This window comes from Parasteatoda tepidariorum, chromosome 1, assembly GCF_043381705.1.
Source record: "Parasteatoda tepidariorum isolate YZ-2023 chromosome 1, CAS_Ptep_4.0, whole genome shotgun sequence".
NCBI classification, from domain to species: domain Eukaryota; kingdom Metazoa; phylum Arthropoda; class Arachnida; order Araneae; family Theridiidae; genus Parasteatoda; species Parasteatoda tepidariorum.
The window spans coordinates 98,887,950-98,908,127 of NC_092204.1; the positions used below are offsets into that span (position 1 = coordinate 98,887,950).

Consider the following 20,178-nt stretch of genomic DNA (forward strand, 5'->3'; position numbering starts at 1 on the left):
AAGACGTTAAATGTACCTGATTTTATATATAAATTTATTTAAATTTTATTACATCAGTACTAATAATGATTCTCAAATTAGTTTTACTACGTTATTATAATATTAAACTTGATGTTATTATAATAAATATATATTTCATAACTAATCACTCACCTTTGTCACATAGCTAACAGACCACCAGTACAATTTTTGTAGGGTGACAAAACGTTTAGTGTATTTCTAACAATTCATATTCATCATCATCATCGAAATATAACTGGGCGCCTGGGGCCGTTAGCGGCCTTTTTCTCATTCATCTTGTATTTAACCTTTAAGGTGGTTCTTTCTGGTAATTGGAATAAAAGGAAATTAAATATTTTGTATTTTAGTTAAAATTATGTCACTACAAAAATGAGCTGCAATCGGCCTGAGGTTTATGTCTTCTCTTAAGTTTTCAAGAGTAAAAATTTCGTTGAATCCTGCGGTGTCACAATATATGGTCTTTTCAAAAAATCTGAAGTTTTGCTTTGCAATGTGATGATCTAAAAAATCTATGAACAATTCATAGTGTTAGGTTGGGAAAAGAGATTAAAAAGTATAAAATAAATTAATAAATCAAAAATTTAAGAGAAAAGTATATGGTTTTTAAAACATTTATGATGGCTCATGATCTCATTTACTATAGTGGCAGACATGAAGTGCCGCAACAACACTTGTAAACTTAAAAAAACTACATGAAATTATAGAGATAAGAAAACATACCTGTGGGTAAGCACAATCACAATAAAATGGAGGTACTCCTAAAGGGAAAGAGAAATCCAAATTCGCACAGAGTCTGTATTGAGCAGAAGAAAAAAAAAACACACTTTACAGTTCACTAAAAAAGGATTTTCTTTATTTTTTGTTGAGCATCAGGGGATTCTACAGAACAGGGATGAACACCCCGGACAGCATTCCACACTGGCCAGGCCTTCTTTCATTACTAAGTCCGGTGGGAGGAACTGGAGACAGCTTAAAAATTCGAAAAGGCTGTGGGGGGTGACAGCACTAAATATTAAAGAAGAATGAATTGGATATGTCATGTTTCATCAGGAAGATCAGGTGGTTCCAAAATAATCAACTTTGAGTCCTTGAAAAACTCCTCGGTACAGAAAGAATAAAGGATCGTATCGCCAACATGTCGATGTAGCTGCAATGGCGGAACAAGAACGCCACTTGCAAAAATTAAAAAAGAAACTCCGTCTCTCAAAGAGAGGAGGGGGAAAAATGAAAAATCCCTGTTAAGGGATCGTAGAGTATTAATACGGAAGTTAATTCGAATGCGCCCGCTCAAAAAAATGGGCGATATTTATAGAAACAGCAAGAAGTGGAAGTTAAACTCCCTAAAATGGGACTTGAAGTGAATAGACTTGAGGCACGTGGGGTACAACGTGCCCAAAAAGAAGAAAATAAATTTTTAAATTAAATAATATGAAATCACCAGCTAGCCATAATATTTAAGTTTAATTTAATATCTAAAGAAGGTTACATAATAATTAGTTAATTAATAATAAATACAAAAATGGTAGAGTACGGCACATTGCCAGCGACATTCACTAAGCCATATGTAAAGCAGACTGCGAGGGAAGAAATGTTTTTCTCCCTGCATACCAGGGTTGCCACAGTCAAGTCCTCCGCCAAATGGCGGTCTTATCTTAAGCGTTACTGCCCATTTGGCGGTGCCGCCGCACACTCCCCCTGCAGTGTCAGCGAAAGGTGACGTAACGTCGGGGGGTTTGCACCACCCGACCACAACGGGTTGTTTGTTTGTCCGTTTTAGCACTGGAACTTGTTAAAACTTTAGGTGTTTCAGCCAAAAATGCTGGTTTGAGCCTGTCAATCGAGATTGTCTGTCTTTTCCCTTTAACTTGCAGCTCAAAAGTTTTTTCATGTCGTTTAAGAACTTCGAACGGTCCGTCATATGGCGCTTGGAGGGGTTTCCTGACCCCGTCATGACGCACAAACACATGAGAAGTTACTCTGAGTCCTGGGTGAATAAACGTAGTCCGCCGACCATGACTGGAAGTTGGTACCGGGCGTACGCTGGCAAAGTGTCGTCTGAGATCCTCCAGGAGTTGCTTGGGCGAAGACTCTGCAGGAGTGGGATCAAGGAATTCACCTGGAAGGCGTATGCTCTTTCCATAGACGAGCTCAGCAGTTGTCGCTTCAATGTCCTCCTTGAACACCGAGCGAAAACCCAGTAATATTGTTGGAAGGGCGGATGCCCATTGGTCAGTGTCGTAGGCTTTTAAGCTTGCTTTTAACGGACGATGAAATCCTTCAATAAGTCCATTGGATTGTGGGTGGTAGGGAGAAGTTCGAATTTTCTTTATTCCCAACAGCTGTGAAAGTTCACGAAACAGTCCGCTTTCGAATTGCCGTCCTTGGTCTGTTGTAATAACAGTTGGACATCCAAATCTCGTTATCCATTGGTTATAAAAAGTCTGCGCTATGGTATTAGCTGTTATATCTGGTATGGGTACCGCCTCAGGCCATCTTGTATATCGATCTATCATTGTTAAACAATAGTAATTACCCTGAGAAGGAGGAAGAGGGCCAACGAGGTCGAGATGGACGTGATCGAACCTCTGCGACTGGTCTGAAAATTTCCCTAACGGTGTTTTAGTGTGTCGCGTTGTCTTGGACTTTTGGCAAGGAATACATTGCCGAGCCCAGTTCACGCAATCTTTTCGGATGGAAGGCCAAACAAACCGAGAACATATTAGATTAGAAGTCGCACGAATTCCGGGATGAGACAAATTATGCAGAGAAACAAATATTTTCTCGCGAAAAGGTTGTGATATAAAAGGACGCGCTGTACCTGTTGATAAGTCGCAGTAAATAGGTAAATCACAATGTGGTAAGGTAATTTTTTTCAATTGCAAAACTTCGGAATTTTCCAGTAAANTGGCTTTTAAGGCCGCGTACTTATCTAATGCGGGAGGGTTAAATAAAATGTCGGAAACAGCCGATAACGTTTCAGGATCAATAGAAGAAATGAGATGATTGTACTTAGTGATATCACTGGTAATTTTAGCAAGGGCGAAATTACTTTCTACTTGAATAAACCAAAGTTTAACATTATTTTTCCACAACGGCGGAATTTTCACCGCAACATGCGACACTTGAGACTCTGTAGTCGGTACGTTACAGTCGGTATTTGTCTGGTCTTCCGATCCGGGCATTTTTTAAGAAATATAAACATAAATTGATAACCGAAAACACCTAAATTATGCCTTACTGTCGAGAAATTTATAATGCTTTAAATAATATCATTGAATCATAATAGAAATTTAAAAGTAGCTTAATAATCCGTTGTCGGATTGAAACCAAATAGGTTAGGCGAAATTTTAATAATGCATAAATAACCAAAAATTGAAGCAATAAATATTAATAATAAAATAGAAATAGCATAACGCAATTACAGACCAATCGCAGATAGGAAAAAATAATCGATCACATACCTGTAAATTTCCGCGATGAAACCATAATCCTCGTGTGTATCCATGCGCACATATTTAGTAAATGGAAAGAAAATAAACAGAGGATAGCGATTAAATTTCATTATATAATGTATTTTTATGAAAATTAGGCATAGCTGTTGCGTTTAAAGAAAGATTATGACAGATCGAATTAAAAAATCAGAAGAAGCGAGAACAGAATTAAGGGTCACCAATGAGGCACGTGGGGTACAACGTGCCCAAAAAGAAGAAAATAAGTTTTTAAGTTAAATAATATGAAATCACCAGCTAGCCATAATATTTAAGTTTAATTTAATATCTAAGGAAGGTTACATAATAATTAGTTAATTAATAATAAACACAAAAATGGTAGAGTACGGCACATCGCCAGGAACATTCACTAAGCCATATGTAAAGCAGACTGCGAGGGAAGAAATGTTTTTCTCCCTGCATACCAGGGTTGCCACAGTCAAGTCCTCCGCCAAATGGCGGTCTTATCTTAAGCGTTACTGCCCATTTGGCGGTGCCGCCGCAGACTAACTGCGAAAAATCAAATTACAATTATTCACAAACTGTGACTGCAGCTAACCACCCTCCAGGTGCTAACATCAAAGGCTGCCGAAGGTCACAGGCGTGAAGGTCGACAGACAGTGAGGCGTCACAGGAGAGAGGTCAGGGGGTCGGCCTAATTTTTAGGTCACAATCCCAACAGAATATTGAGAATTCGGTGACTCAATGTCACAATTAGTTATCTCTTTTTATTAATATACACCATGGATGACTTGTGCACATCTATACAATTTAAATTATTCATTCATATATACTTATGCGGAGTTTTGTCCCCTACACAAAGAAGCCTTGCCAAACAGAAAAAGACAGGCATAAATTTATTTATTTATTTACTGGTACACATGCATGCAGGCTTGAGTGCTCAATTATATATGTATGGCTTATAAGCCTTTGTCCTCTAGGCTATTAAGACATATAGTACAATTCAAAGGACAGAATGAAGATTCATCCAAGGTTACTGTGGGATTTGAACCCGCTACCTCGACACTACAGAGCGCCTGGACGGCGATACTGATCGTCCAAATCATCCCTGTGCTATCTGAAGATATTGAGTTCGAATTCCACAGTAACCCTGAATGCGTCTTTTTGATGTCCTTCTTTAATTTGTGCTATTTGGTCTTTTACTTGATAAAGGCTTATTAGCCGTGCTTTGTAATGAGCACGCAAGCTTGCATCTGCATGAGAAACAATAAATAAATACAAAGAGGCGTCGGGGCGTGCCTGGCCAAGCAGTATCGCCCACGTGTAAGTAGCGGGTTCGTATCCCTCTTTTACCCTGGATGTACCTTCGTACTTACCTTCTCCGTAATTTGTCCTTCTACTTGACAAAGCTTTAGAAGCCTTAATTGAGCACACAAGTCTGTACCGTTAAGTAATAAAGATGAATCCAGTATTTTTTTTCTATTCTGTTTCGCTGTTTTTTTATTTTTTTTTATTTTTAATATTCTGTTTCGCTGTTTTTTTATTTTTTTTTATTTTTAATATTCTGTTTTGCCGTGACATTTAAAACCAAGAATCTTCCCATCGATCAGTAATAGGAATGTATATTTCCTCTACGGGGGGGGGGCGATAGTACGGGATAATTAAATGGCAGTTTTCACCAAGAAAATGTTAAACCTCGCTCGAAATAGAGACGTTTATTTATTTATATTTTCAAATTTAGACACAATAAAATTATGTGTTTTTATTTAATTGTAAATTTCATTACAGAAATATTGGGTGAAAAATTGTAATCGTAGTCACATAATCTATAAAATGTGAGAGGGATATGCCCCTCTCCCCACCCCCGGTTCCGCTGTCCCTGAGGGGGGTGCATAATAGATTCTCACCTCAGCACTGGATTGCATTTCTTATTTTTTTATGTTCTACAGTAATTTTCAAACATAATTATTATTAATTAATTAATAATTTCTATATTTGAACACAATTAATATTATTAATAGATATCTTCAATCTATTTATTTATTCTTATAAAAAATATACAGGCTTGTGTAATCAGTAAAGTACGGCTTATAGGTAAATTGAAGAATAGGTAGCACACGTAGGCGAAAGATAGATAGAAACAGGGTTGCGATGAGATTTGAACCCACTACCTTCATGCTGTAAAGCTTTTAGCGGAACATTGAGATCACTCATCAAGGGTGGCCACTTTTTCAATTTGACATGAGCTTGAGAACCGTTTTTTGTATGGAGCGCACAATCCTGCAGTTATGAATGAACAATTCATGAATGACTGATTGAGAATAAAGTCAAGATGGTGTTAAGTCTGAAATCACGTACTCTGACGAAGACGGTTTCAGGTTTAATCCCTAACTCATTCATGAACATAAGCACTTACAAAAACGTTTAAAAATTTTTTTTAAAAAAAACATACTAGTCCTTAATTTAGAACTTCAATGCGGAATATTTCTTGATTATTTATTGTTACATATGGTAGGTAGGTACTTTATTAACGTCGCACTAGCTCAGTCTGCGTAGGGACCGAGGGTGTGCGGTATTGGTCCTCGTTAAACTGTGCTACCGTAAAGTGCTCGACTTCGCGCGCAGGTCGTCGGGCTACCGAAGCGGGGGTGCCATCCCCTCCGCAGAGGCTCAAAATTGCGATTTAATGTCTTCGGATCATCCTCCGGGATGTTTCGCAGACCGTTGCCAATTGCCCATTGTGCAGCGCTAGTGCGACGTTGTTGTTGTTGTTGTTAATTTACGTCGCACTAGCGCTGCACAATGGGCAATTGGCAACGGCCTGCGAAACATCCCGGAGGATGATCCGAAGACATGAAATCGCAATTTTGAGCCTCTGTAGAAGGGATGGCTCCCCTCCTTTGGTAGCTCGACGACCTGTGCGCGAAGTCGAACATTTTACTGTAGAACAGTTTAACGAGGATCGATACCACGCACCCTTGGTCCCCCTACGCAGGCTGATCAAAGTGGTCATCCACCTGCTTATTGACCGCAGCCAGTGATTTCGGTGTTCTATTGGGAACCGTGTCTTTACTATCAGACCACTGCGGGACTATATTATTTCATATATAGGCTTGGGTAGAAATACAAAGCACGGCTTATAAGTTCTTGGCAAACAGAAGAACCGATAGCATTAATTAGAGAAAGACATCACAAAGATACTGCCAGTTATGCGGTGGGTTTCGAACCCGCTACCTCCACTCAGCCGAGCTTTCAAAGGATCGGCAAAACCGTGCGACCAGGGAAATCTATTACGTAATACAGATTTCAGAAGTTTGGAAAGGTATTATCTAATCGAGTATCGATTCTACTTCCGATACTTTACAACTTGCGTTGTAAAGGGTTTCAAATCGATGAAATTGAGACACCGGAAGTGCATCTATTAAACAATTCAATGCCCCTGACTCGTGTAGCATTACGTTTGAATTTTTGTAAGTTCTAGCGTTTTTAGAGTTTTCAATAAAAAAAAACGGTAAGTGAAACTAAACTGTTATTATGCTTTTATATTATGTTTTGTGACAAAATTATTTTGAGAAATCATGCTTGTTAATTATAATGCGTAACTATTTTCTTATTATGAACTTTCGATATGAATTTCATCAACAACCTAAATAAGTTTAAAAATATTTCATTTATAAATAAATCAAAATAAATTAACCTAGTGTCTGATATTATTTATGTTATAGCCTATGAGTATATATTGCTCTGTTTAAATTAATACTTTGAAATTAATTTTGCTTATGAACTGAAAAGTTAGCAAGTTTCAATACTGTTTTTAGCTTGAAAGGCTTAAAGCAATGTTTATAAAAAATTGTTTTTAATAAATTTATGTGCTAAACACACCAAAAAGTGCGTGAGCTTTTTATTGGCAATGTTACGAAGTAAACGGAAGTAAATATGAAAAGGTTTGCATTTTTTATATAAATTAGCGTATGATAAGATTTACTTTTAATTTTCTTTTTGTTTTTCCATCACACAAAGTTTCTCAATTTTTTTTTTAAATTTAAGATTAATTTGATTATTTGCACAAATTAACTAATGACTACAATTTTTACATTCCTTGAGTTTGGTGCAGTACAGCTGCATCCGGTCCTTAAGAAATTAAACTAATCATTCAATTCAATTCTACGTGTGCACATAAATGTAAGTATTTTAAAAGGTATATAAAACTTAACTGGGTGTTTGTATGTACTTAAAATACGAATAAATACAACACAATTTAAAAATCAAATTCATTAGTTTTTCACGTATAAGTTTTTAAAAGAACAAAAAATTCGCTACACATAGTCAAGTAGTTAAATATTAATTGTTGAAACATTTTTGAAAAAAAAAATATTCACAGTAAAAAAAATAGAGATGAAAGTAAGAAATAATACTGTGCGATCTCAAAAAATCAAAACTATTGTACTACATTTAGTTATTTTCAAGCTTAAAAGTGTAAGCAAAAATTATTACAATTAGCGAAAATAAATGAGGATTACTATTAATTTTTGAAAATTCGAAACTTGAACATAATAAAAGTGCGGGAATGATATACATTCTCTACCAATAATTATAAGAAATAAAAGTATAAACAATACTATGTGATCCAAAAAAAAAAAATTATTAAAAGGTACGTTTAAATAATCAGTGAATTAGATTGAGCTATTTTTTAAGTTAAAGTGCTGACAAAAATTTACCTATGAGAAAATGAGCAAGAATTGTTTTTCTTCCCCGCAGATTATTTCTAAGATTTCTAAACATACAAGGTGATTGATTATAAGATAACGAGTTCTTATTGGTAATTACTTCCGAACATAAAGCAGAAATTTAGTTAATATTAAAGGAAACCAAATTAAGGTTTTTGAAGAGAAATTTGGAAATTTTAAAAGTTCAGAAATAAACATTTTAGATAAAATAAAAGAGTATTTAATTTTGAATTGAATGCAAAAAAGTGTTTTTAAAGGTATTAAACCTGATGTTAGAATGAGCATTCTTTTATAAATTCTTTAATGTATATAATGCTCATAATTTACTCATTTGATGAATCAAAATTTTGCGGTCAACTTCTTACTAATTTAACAAGTTTGACGGCTGAATTCTACTCTTATTACAACGCGTAGTTTTTTTAGCAATACGGTTAAAAATAGATGACTCTATGTTAAATCTCCCTTTTTTTTAATAAAATTATATTTTGAAGAATTAAATATTCTGAAAACTCAATATTATACAATTTTCATTTTTTTAAAATTGGCATTCCTTTCAGCATCCTTTTATGTGAGATTCCTGTTTTCAAGATATTTTCCTATAAAATAAATGTGTTATCTGTATAGTTATGAAATCAATTATTCTACAAATTATCTACGCAATGTGCAGGTGAACAGTTTTCGAATCAGCGACGGATCATGGGTTAGAGTCCCCTTGCCATCAGACTAACCGTGGGAGGTTCTCGTGGTCTTCCTCTCCAAGTAACGCAAATGCGGGTTAGTTCCATCAAAAAGTCCTCCACGAAGGCAAATTTATCCCAATACTTGATCCAGGAGTACCCTTATCTTCTGGATTGGGTTCAAAATGACAAGGCTACCGAGTTGAACAATAGAAGTAGTAAACCCGAACATTGGGTCGGCTGTTCAACGACGATTATAAAATTATAAAACTACCTAAATAATCTTCACATCATTTGCCAGGCAATCTGCAAATTGTCTATTAAGCACTTGTTAAAGTGAAAATAAGGTCTTTTTAGGAACAACCGCAACGTTACTGTACGCAATCAGCAAAATTTTATTTATTTTTCGCTGTTTAAAAAACCAAATGGCTACAATCGAGCAATCAACACTTTGGATAATCGAATCAATCGTCAATTACTTGAGAAAATATGATACAACCAATCAAAAGATTTAAAGTATTATTGCAATTGATGAAATAAACATGTCATTTACTTGTTTTTTGATATCTGAAGAATAAAGTCAAAATAATTAAATCAGAATAAGAGAATCAAACTTTTGAACTTTAACGATGAGGAAACCGTTAATGGGCACATTACCGTAATAACCTAGTTTCATTCAGCAGCTTAGCTAGGTAATGATTAACACCTTCTGAACTTCAGTAATATCCAATTCATATACAAATATTTGTATAACATAAAATTATATGTAACCGTTACGTATTCGAGTAACTCAAGGTTTTGTGTGCGTCCATTAGGTTAGCGTTTTTTAAGACGCAGTTTGCAAATACTTATGGTCAGGAGTGGTTTATTAACAGGCGATACTGGAAACCTTAGCCCTTTACTAAAATGAGACACCGGTGCGTGTTTAATGTTTCTTTTTGTGGCTCAAATTACAAGCGAAAATATATATATATTTTTTTAATTCTTAAAAAAAAAATTCTTTCCATCGCTCAAATTATAAGCAAAAATATCTTTATATTGTTATTTTTTAATTATAAGAAACAGTCTAATAGTTACTAAAAAAATTTGTTAGAGTATCGGAATTATATTTGAACTAATACATAAAATCAAAAATAATAAATAGTTAGAAAAACATTTTTCTCGTTCACATTCAAAAATTTATCAATAATTGATTTTAAAAATTAAAGAAATTCCAATCATTAATAACTGTTTCTCTTAGATCTAAATAAAGTGCAAATTCGAAAAATATTGTCTGAAAGGGAGCCGTGTTTTGTTAAGTTTACTTTAAAGCAAAGACGCCGGTGCATTTCATAAATTATTAAAATTCTAAATTAAATATTTTTCGGTTATTTTGACCTAAATTAATTCAAAATAATAAGAGAAGTATGGAAAATATGTTCCATAAAATGTCTACGTCAAAGAGTTCAGGCTCAAAAGGAATTATTTCGAATAAAAGAGCCTTTGAAAACATTCATAATTTATTTTATCTCTCAGACATTCCATAACAACTGCATGCAGCTGGCTGATTTTAAAATATGGTTATCGGTCCAATCGAATTGTGGATGCAAGAACTTTTCATAGGCACATGCTCACATTTATTATCCAATAATACAATCTCATAAAATTTAGTAATTCATTAAAACCTCGATTGTTAATTTCATTCGATTTTCTGTCAGCTTTAAGGAGCGTAATTGTAGGAGCACCAGGAAAGAGTTTTTAATAGGAAGTTTTAATAAGAAACAAAAGCTTTGAGGAACAAGGAATAAAAAACTTCGATGACGCTTAGCGGTCATAATGATGGCAATCAAACCATTAAATTACTAACAAATATCAATCAAAACAAAAATTGTTTCTGAACTTTTTATCTCGTTAAAACTTTATATTTTACTTCGAGCTGAGAGAGTAAATAAAAATAATAAAACAATTTGTTTCACCCTAATGAACTAATTTTCAGTGCTACTGCTATCACTATCGTAAACTACAAATTGAAAACACGCTATTTTCAGGTTTCCTTTTATTTATATCGAACAAATAAGCGTAGCATAAGGAAATTTTTTACTTATTTTTACAAAAATTTTATCAAAATAATAGGTTGATACACTCTCTAACCTTAGTATGTAGTTGCTTCTCATTCATCTTTGATTTTCGTTTTAGCTTAAAAGTCAATAATTTTTTTGAAAAAAACATTTTGTTTTATATAATTATTATAATTTATGAACGAGAATTTTTGTTAAGATGTCAATCTTAGTGAAATGAACATTACTTGTATTTGAAAAATAATCAACTGTGCTGGAAAAAAATGTTTAGGAATATAGAATGTGACACATTTGTGAACAATAAATGAGAAGTTATTTTAAACAATATATAATGATAATCTTTTAATATATACAAGTTCAAATTATTTTATTATATAACGGGAAACAGTTTATATATCTTGAGTCTTTTATGCTTTTAAAAACGCTGATAAAAATTTTAAGATTTATGTCAGGTAACTTCTAATCTTTTTTTTTACTTTTGACATAATCTTTACTTTTGACATAACTCAAACATGAGCTTATAACATAAACATCTCGAAAGAGAAATATAAATATTTCTACAACAATGGATAAATATTCCATATTGAAAGCAAAATAAAAAATAAAATAACTTAAAATTCCGAAAACTTTCGAACAAATTGGGATTCCGAAAAAAAAATATCGTTAAATTAACGAATGAGAATATTTTTTATTTTTCGTGCCAAATTTCAACTCCGCATTTGCATTTTAGTACGCGGATCAGTCCCCCTGGTATTTTTCACTGTAAAAACAATACCTACAACGACACAACAATTTTATTGTTCAAATATTTTTTGTTACAACATAAATATTTTATTGTTTTTCGTCTTAAAACATTCAAATTTCTGCCTGAAATTAATTAATTTTTCTTTCCCTACCACTTACAAAAATCTTTCTAAAAGTTTTTAAGTTACTACTTGAACTAATAATTGCTTTTTTTTTTATTCCATCGCTTTCGTAATTTGAAGTTTTTAAGTTATGTAGTATTGCACCGTATCAACAAAAGTATCATTTGCAATCTACACATCTAATTATATAACCGATAAAATTTAACAATTGCAATCTTTGAATAAATTGAAGTATTACAATAGCAATCTGACTTCGCAAAATTTGTAAAAGTTTAAAGGCCGTTTGACGAATATTTAGTTATCTGCGATTAATTGTTTAAAATGCTTCATCACAAATAGTTTTTTAAGAAAAATAATTCGAAAAAAAATTCATGTTGTTGCCAATTATAGAAAAATCTTATCTCAATCTATGTATTATGAACTTTGAAATGAGAATTGTCATAGAACATTAGTTGAATAAAACTTTCGCTTAAGATTACATTAAAGATAATAAAAAAAGATTTATAATATTTGATATCCGAAACATTTTATAATTAACTAGATGAAGGAATTGTAATCAATATTTGCAGAATCCGCTTAGATATAAATAAACATTTTAAAAATAAATAACTAAATTTTAAAAATCAAATATCGGAACTTGTGAAGCAATAGATTAAGGTAAACTAATTTCGAGAAATTTTAATCTATAAAAATTTCGTTCTGTAATAATGACTAATGAATAGAGTTTTTTATACTTTTTCCTTGCCACAAAATATCTTTTTAAGAAATTAAAAAATCAACCACCACAGAACTTACTAGTGGAAGAATATAGAATAAAAGAAATGAAACAAAATTCGAGTTAAAAATTCTTCTCAAGTCAAAATTAAATCTTTTTCGAATTGGTAATTGAATTTTTTTGAATTGGTAATTGACTTTTTTTGAATTGGTAATTGACTTTTTTTGAATTGGTAATTGAATTTTTTTGAATTGGTAATTGAATCTTTTTGAATTGGTAATTGAATCTTCTGAATTATTATCTGCTAGCAATGGACCAATCTGAACCTCAATGCCGAACCAATGCCTTTTGAACTACCATGTGGGACGCTGGGAAGCCTTCGGAGTTGACAATTAGTGACTAGGATATCTTTATGACTCAATTAACACTAATATTGTTGTACATTAAGTCTCGAATAGGGCAAAAAATTCAAAGCGTCTTAAATATGTTTGCAGTAATTTGTAAAAAAGTTGTCAACTACCATTATTGAGAAGTGTTCGAACACTAATAACTCTAAATTAATATCATCCGCAGCTTCAAAGAACCAAAAAATAAAGTTTTTCTAAAAAGCTACAAATATATATATATATGTTTTAATTTTTAAAAGTTAATTTTACTTGTGGTAATTTTTAAAAGTTAAAATTTTTCTAGGTTCCAGAGGAAACCAATTCAGAAAATTCTATTCTGGGCGGTTAAGATAAGAATTTATGTCCCATATTTTGTTTTGTTTCTTTCATTCGTATTATTCCTTATCGTAACTTTGTTTACAAGTGTACTTGTGCAACCAAAGGACCAAACAATAACAAAAGAGAGCAAAAAAAAATATTCTATATCCAGGGTTCTGTAACGATCAACTGTCACAGCGGCAACACCGATAACTAAATAGACAAAAACTGTTTAAAAACAAAATTCCAGAAAGAATGAATGATGTTAACTTCGCCTCTTCGAAAACGAACAAAAAGAAATTAAGAGCTAATAAATGCGAACAATATTCAGCATGGAATTTGTTTCATAGAAAAATGAGAACTTTTACTAATAATTTTATCCTTTTGTTATTCATTATTCGGAGAGTATTCAAATTTTGCTCCTAACAACCCGGTATAATTGCATATATAAAGTAAGGATCAATGAAATCACCATAACCATAACATCATAAACAAAACAAGAGTAAACATAAAAACAAAACTTCCATTGTACTTGTGCAAATGAGAAATTTGGGTAAAAAACGAACACAGTAAAATGGCCCGTGGATAACTCTCAAATGTTTGTTTTTTCAGTTACGTATAACATTTTAATCGAGATAAAATCATATTCCTCAACTTTATAAACTGAATGAGGAAAGAATAAAGGAGGAAAAAGAGATATTGATTTTATTGTGTAAAAGTAGTAGCCTTGATTGAAGCGTTTTTTCTCCGTTTTTGTTAACATCATAAATCAGTTAAAATCACACAGCTGAAAACCTTCATTTAACTTTCAGCAGCAATCGTATCGCCGTTTTCCAAAGCTTTCAGCGGAATAGAAATTGGGCTCACTTTTTTTCCGAACTTTTGTTTTTCATTGTTTTAAGAAATATGGTTTATAATTCACGTCTTAATTGCAATCAGTTTTGCTTTCAAGAAAAGTCTAGAAAAACTATTCCCCAATTCGCGTTATTGTGAAAATTCTTTTAATTAATAAATTATGCAACTAATCAAAACTTACACTGAAATAGAAACTGTTCTCAACCTTTTTACCCATATTTTATTGGGTTGTTCGGATAGTAATTTCTTTTTTTAATGAAAATGAAAGGCGATTTTCTTACTGTGAATAAATATTTTATTGAATCATATATTGATTATTCTGGTCCAATACCTTCTGCCATCTTTCTGACAGAAGCGTAATCGTTTTGTTCTTTGATGGCAAAAAAACCTCCTTAATTGAAGTAAAGAATCAAAAGGAACATAAACTATTTGCTTTGCATATACTGTACTTGTTGAAATATTTTGCCACGTTTCTTCCTTGTTATGTTTGTTCTATGTTATATTAAACTATTTGTTTGCTATGTTTTACCGTCTAAACACTTTTGTAGAAACCACTACATTGTTGTAGGCAATCCATTTCTCATCGCCAGTGATGATACGCTTTAAAAATTTAAAATTTTCGTGACATCAGAGAAGCGTTTACAAACATCGACGCGACGGCAAAAATTTCTTACCTTAAGAACGTTGAGCTTAGAGCTTTTAAACCTTATGCTTTTTAAATGATTCATTAAATTTAATGTCTTAGCAATCTCACAAGCTATTTGCCAATCTTAATTAATGCCTTTATTGTCTTAGTTAATGTCTTTATCAGCTTAAATTGGCCTTGATGCATCTTCGTACATCTTAATCAAAATTTTGCCGGATCGAAATTTTATAATGTTTTGGCTCTGGTTTATCCACGATTTGGCTCCACACATCTCCACATATTTTCTTGACAATAAAGAAGTAAAATATGCCAAATATTCTGCTTTTCACTATCCATATATGAAAGCGCACAAAGCCAAAACTACTACATAGAATTAATTGAATTTCTTCACAAGCTAGCCAGCCTTCTTACTATTTTGCTTCCAATAAAACAAAATAATTTCCTACTTTAATCCATATAGTCCAGGAAATTCTAATTAATAACTTATTTGATATTCAATTAATCAATATTTTCACAAAAATGGAGTCCTATAATAATTTAGTTTCTCCTTTTTTTTACTTTTTTTTAACACATATAGTTCATCATACAGTTTGATTTGTTACCCTGGATATGTAGTAGTACATCTGCCTCTAGTTTTTCGATACTCAGTGAATCCTTTGACTTTAGCAAAGGTTTTAAGGCAAATATAATGATATCTAGAAACAATACTGAGAAACAGGTATAGAAATGTCACCTATGGAAAAAGCGCGGCTTATTACTGTTGACACGAGCCCTTCGATTCGACGCTTTGATATTATCACTAATATTCTTTATATATAAATAAAAAAACATTTTATGATTTGTTTTGAAACTCTGCTTCTTGAGCTGTAAAGCGTTTAGCCCAGGTTTGAAAGAAACATGTCAGTACAATTTAATTTCTATTTCTCGCTGTTACGATTTTGATCTTTAATCTGGCTGCCTATCTTCTTATAATCGAAATTTTAAAAATCTGAATTTGCACTGAATAAGAATTTAAAAATGGAGGGAAAAAAATCGGTTTTAGGCCATAATTCCAACAATAAAATTTTATTTTGTTTTGATACGACGATAGATCCCCCCCCCCCAAAAAAAAATCTGAACATCTGTAGAATTACTATCTCTCTAAGACAAAAAATTTTCTGTTTAAAAGACTTTATTTTAAACATCTTTTTCTCTAATTTCAAACTAAATCATTTTAGTTCATTAGTTTCGTCATATAGTTTTATTTATCTACATTAGTTTCGTCATAATCACTCATTTCGTTAACCCAATTGGTATACGCAATTTAACTTTACTTTTTAAAGGTTAAAATGCTAATTTCTTGACTAATAAACGTTCTTGTTCCCACTTTTCACACATCTACAAACTACATTTTCATTTATTCATGAATGCTTGTAATCTTTTAGAAGGTTATTGCTCTAAGTCACACAAAAAAAACTACCTATATAGTTCTTTCTAAATTGCTAACTACTTTAAAGAAATGTAAGCGTCTGAAAACTTAAAAGACATACTTGCCAGAGTAACTCCTTCTAGACATTTCTAGTGGAAATGACCTTGAGAATTTGAATTGAAGAACAAGGTTATTCATTACTTATTCCAACTTAAACCAAGTGGCTTATCCAGAATGCATGCCGAATTGGATAGCTTATTTCAATTAAGGCTGCAATCTAACTAGTTGACTGATTTTTATCTTTCACTTCCATTTCAAAGCGCTTTTATGTGAGATAGGCCTAGGTTTAACCTTCTTTAGATATAACATGGGGTGCCACGATATCTCAATGATCATTTCCTTTCTTTTTTCCCCGCCAGACTTAGTTTGTATCACCGTTTTAATAGCTTAGTTAGAATACATTTTTTTTTTAAAATACAGAGTGTTCCTTAATAACCACCCTTAATATATATTTTTAGAATCATACTTAAAAATGAAGAAAAGTATGCATGTTCGGAGTGGCAAATAATTATTTCTAATCTACGAAATATAAGCTATCGAAATCTAAAGATTCACTAATGAAGAAAACAAGATCGAATGTATCGAAACCTATTTATTCATGGAGAAAACAATGTTGAAAGGCGAAAGTTAAAAACACCTCCAAGTCTCCTCCTAAAAGAAACAACTTTCATTCTGCCCTCCTCTTTAGTGATTCAACAGATCTATTGAGCGTTTTTGTTTGTTCCTCAGTTAATCATAAATTTGAATCTCCCTACGCAAATACATTTTTTATTTTAATTTGTAATATGTATAAGGGCGGTCATTTCGGAACACCCTACATGGTTTCTACATTGTAACATTGTAGTTTTAGTGTACTTTTCTGATGCTTACATTATAGTCATTATTGTAATTCAGCATGAGTATTAATTAGATTGGAAATTTCTGTTAGCATCATAAAATTATATGATTGCAATTCAGTATAAGATATAAAATAAATTAAGAAAACGAACTAAAATAAACTAAGAAAATGAACTTGGTCGCGCTTTCTTGATAAAATATAAATACGATATAAAGTCCAAAAAGTATGCATTAAGAGAAAGAAAATTATTATTTAAGCTAGGAAAGGAAACAAAGTTTGAAGAATCGCTATTGAAGAAGGCGGTATTAAAATTATCAAAACCAATTTGACTACTGGAAAAGACGTGTTCCTAATAATCACATTCCAGCTCCTCTATTTCCTCCAGCATTCTATTTTTGATATTTTTAATTCTTGTCTTTCTCAATGATTCATCAGATTTTAAAAACATTGTTTTCCCCTTTACATTTCATGTGCATACTTTTTTTTAATTTATTTTTGACAAAAATTCTAAAAATATTTAAAGAGTGGTGATTACAGAACATCAGTTTTCCTGTACTTTAACAATAAAAAAACATAAATTACAAAATCAAAAAATTTAACCTATCAAATTTACTTTCAACAAAAAACTATATTTTATAATCATCTAATGTCTCATACTGTTTTCAATTTCAGTTTGTGGTCAAGATGACATCTTTTCAAGCAAAGAATCCATCGGCTGCCAGGTTTATAAAAATGCTCTTCATTATCGTACTAGCTATTATACCCATATTGGAATCTGCACGCATATCTCCACAGTTTATGTCTGGCGGTCAGTCTTTTAACTCCTTACAACCACAGCAACAATGGAGCGGTGATAATATGCAATCAACAACCAGATTTTCATCGTTAATGAGTGGTTCTGACAATTCGATTATAAATCCTTTAAGTTTTCCTGGAATGGGTAAACTTCGTCTTTTGTCAACGCTGTTTACTGGGATGCAAAATACTGGATTGGAAGCCACAATAGCCGGAGAAGTTCTTCAAAGAATGATTAAAACGTCCCTGAAAGAAATTATAGTGCCTTTTAAACAACAAATGTTCACCAGATTTACTTAAATACCTTCTCATAATTGCAATTTCGATAAAGTTTTTATTTATTGACTGCTTTGCATCGAAATTCAGTTAGCTTGTGTAATTTTATGAACTGGTCATTATTCATTCTCTGAAAATAGCCATTTTGATCATTTTTTCCCCTCCCTTTCACCTTAGCAACAATGAAAAAATGAAGATTTGCAATTTAGAACATGGATTTTTACAGTCAAATATGTTTTTATTTCGAAAATAATTGTTCCAACTCTTTCAGAGATGTGAGAAGTCTGTCAATGCCGTAATTCTGAAATGAAAAACCCTAGATTTGAGGTAACCAAGATTCTCTTAAATGTCTTAAGTTTAAAAACATATTCAGTATTTCAAAATGGATTTTATTTATTGACAGTTTTATTTATTTGATTTTTTTTTTCATTTGATTATTGATTGGTATATAATAATCTTTGAAAATGGCCATTGTTCTAAAATCGAATTAATTTCCATCGCATAACTAATAATTGGAAAGCGGCTTTCTTGGCATAGCAAGAAAAAAGGAAAAGAGAATATTTACGATATGAAAGCGAAATGTTTACAGTGGTATAGTCTAACAGTGGTTTTTATTTCGAACATATTACCTCAAGATTTTCTAGAGCTACGTGAAGTGACTTCCGTCATTCGAAGTCATCAAAGATCTGATATCTGTCAGTGGTGTTAACTGTAGAGCAAAACACTAGATTGGAAGTTACCAAGGTTTTCTTATCTACTGCTTGCTGTGCTTCGAATCTGTGCTTCAAATTGAATTTTATTATTTTATATCATTTGATTGATTAGTATTATATTTATTTTCTATAATCCCCATCGTTCTAAAATCGAAACAATTCCCATTGCATAAGCAATAATTGGAAAGTTGTTCTCTTGACATTGCAGCTACAAGGGAAACAGTGGTTTTAATTTCGAACGTAAATGTCCTAAATTTTACAGAGATGCGGGAAGTGTGTTTTCAGTCAGAGCTGTTATTCTGGAGCGCAAAACACTCAATTTGAAGCCACCAAGAGTTTCTTGAATATCTTCATTTAAAAACCTTATCAATACTTCAAAACAGATTATATTTATTGGCAGTTTTATATTATACGTTTTAATTTTGATTATTAATTGGAGTAATATTCTTCCTGTGAAAACGGTCATCGTTAGGAAATTAAATTCATTTCCATATCGAAAACACTAATTGGAAAGTGGCAATTTGCTATTAATATTCCAATTTTTTTTCCCCTGATCTTCGAGTATTGGCTCTGTTATTATGAACACAAAATGCTCCAACTTTTCCACGGATATGCGAATGCTAAAGAAGGTAAATTCAATCTTCCATGCTATGCACAATGCTATGTAGTGCAAAAACTGGATAGAAGACCACTACAATGGCAAACCTGTTCTGTCAAAGAGAAAAGCATAAAGACATTTTAATTTCTTTAATAAGCTTTCAAGACAATTTTTTTTTCTTACTTTCCAAGTTGCATCATTTCAATTCTGTGCAAGCTAAAACCAATGTATTGAAATTTAGTTAGTTTTTTTTTATCTTGAATGTTTGATGGTACAATATTAGTTCTTTGAAAATGTTCGCCATTACCTGTTTTATACTTTATTACAATTTTGAGAGAATAGTAATAGTAACATAATTTTTTTTATTACAAAATTATTTATTTTCTTACATCTTGAAACATCCCATTATGAATAAATTTTAGAAGAAAAAATCAGATATGAATTGTTGTTGAAATCTTTTTTGTGGTTTAAAATATGCATTATATCGCACCCCGACAAGAACAGTGTCATTACTCTAAAATGCAGCATTTGAGAAAAATCAAAGAATACTATAAAACTTGTTCGGAAATAGACACAAAACTGACACAACTGCCCTCAGCTGGATAAATTACGAGTCATACATATTTTTTATTGACATAACCTCAAAACTACTGTTTTTTGACTTTTGTCACTTTTCTTGCCAAGGTGCGATATATTGTTCATGACGGTATTGCTGTAAGTAAAAATTACTGCAACTAAATCACTTGGATACCTGCAAGCGATATTAGCGTGGG

At 32.2% G+C, this 20,178-nt stretch overlaps 1 protein-coding gene and 1 long non-coding RNA gene across 2 annotated transcripts; one reads left to right on the top strand and one right to left on the bottom strand.

Annotated features, from left to right (window-relative positions):
- Positions 1–1,724: 1,724 nt before the first annotated feature.
- LOC107444497 (retrovirus-related Pol polyprotein from transposon 412) lies at positions 1,725–3,203 on the bottom strand. Its single transcript, XM_043054937.1, has one exon. It carries the CDS (start codon positions 3,201–3,203, stop codon positions 1,725–1,727), a length of 1,479 nt encoding a protein of 492 aa, XP_042910871.1.
- Positions 3,204–6,815: 3,612 nt separating this feature from the next.
- On the top strand, positions 6,816–19,841 carry LOC107444499 (uncharacterized). The gene is made up of 2 exons (XR_001584133.3): positions 6,816–6,981; positions 17,696–19,841. It is a non-coding gene; the product is annotated as an uncharacterized lncRNA (long non-coding RNA).
- Positions 19,842–20,178: the final 337 nt, after the last annotated feature.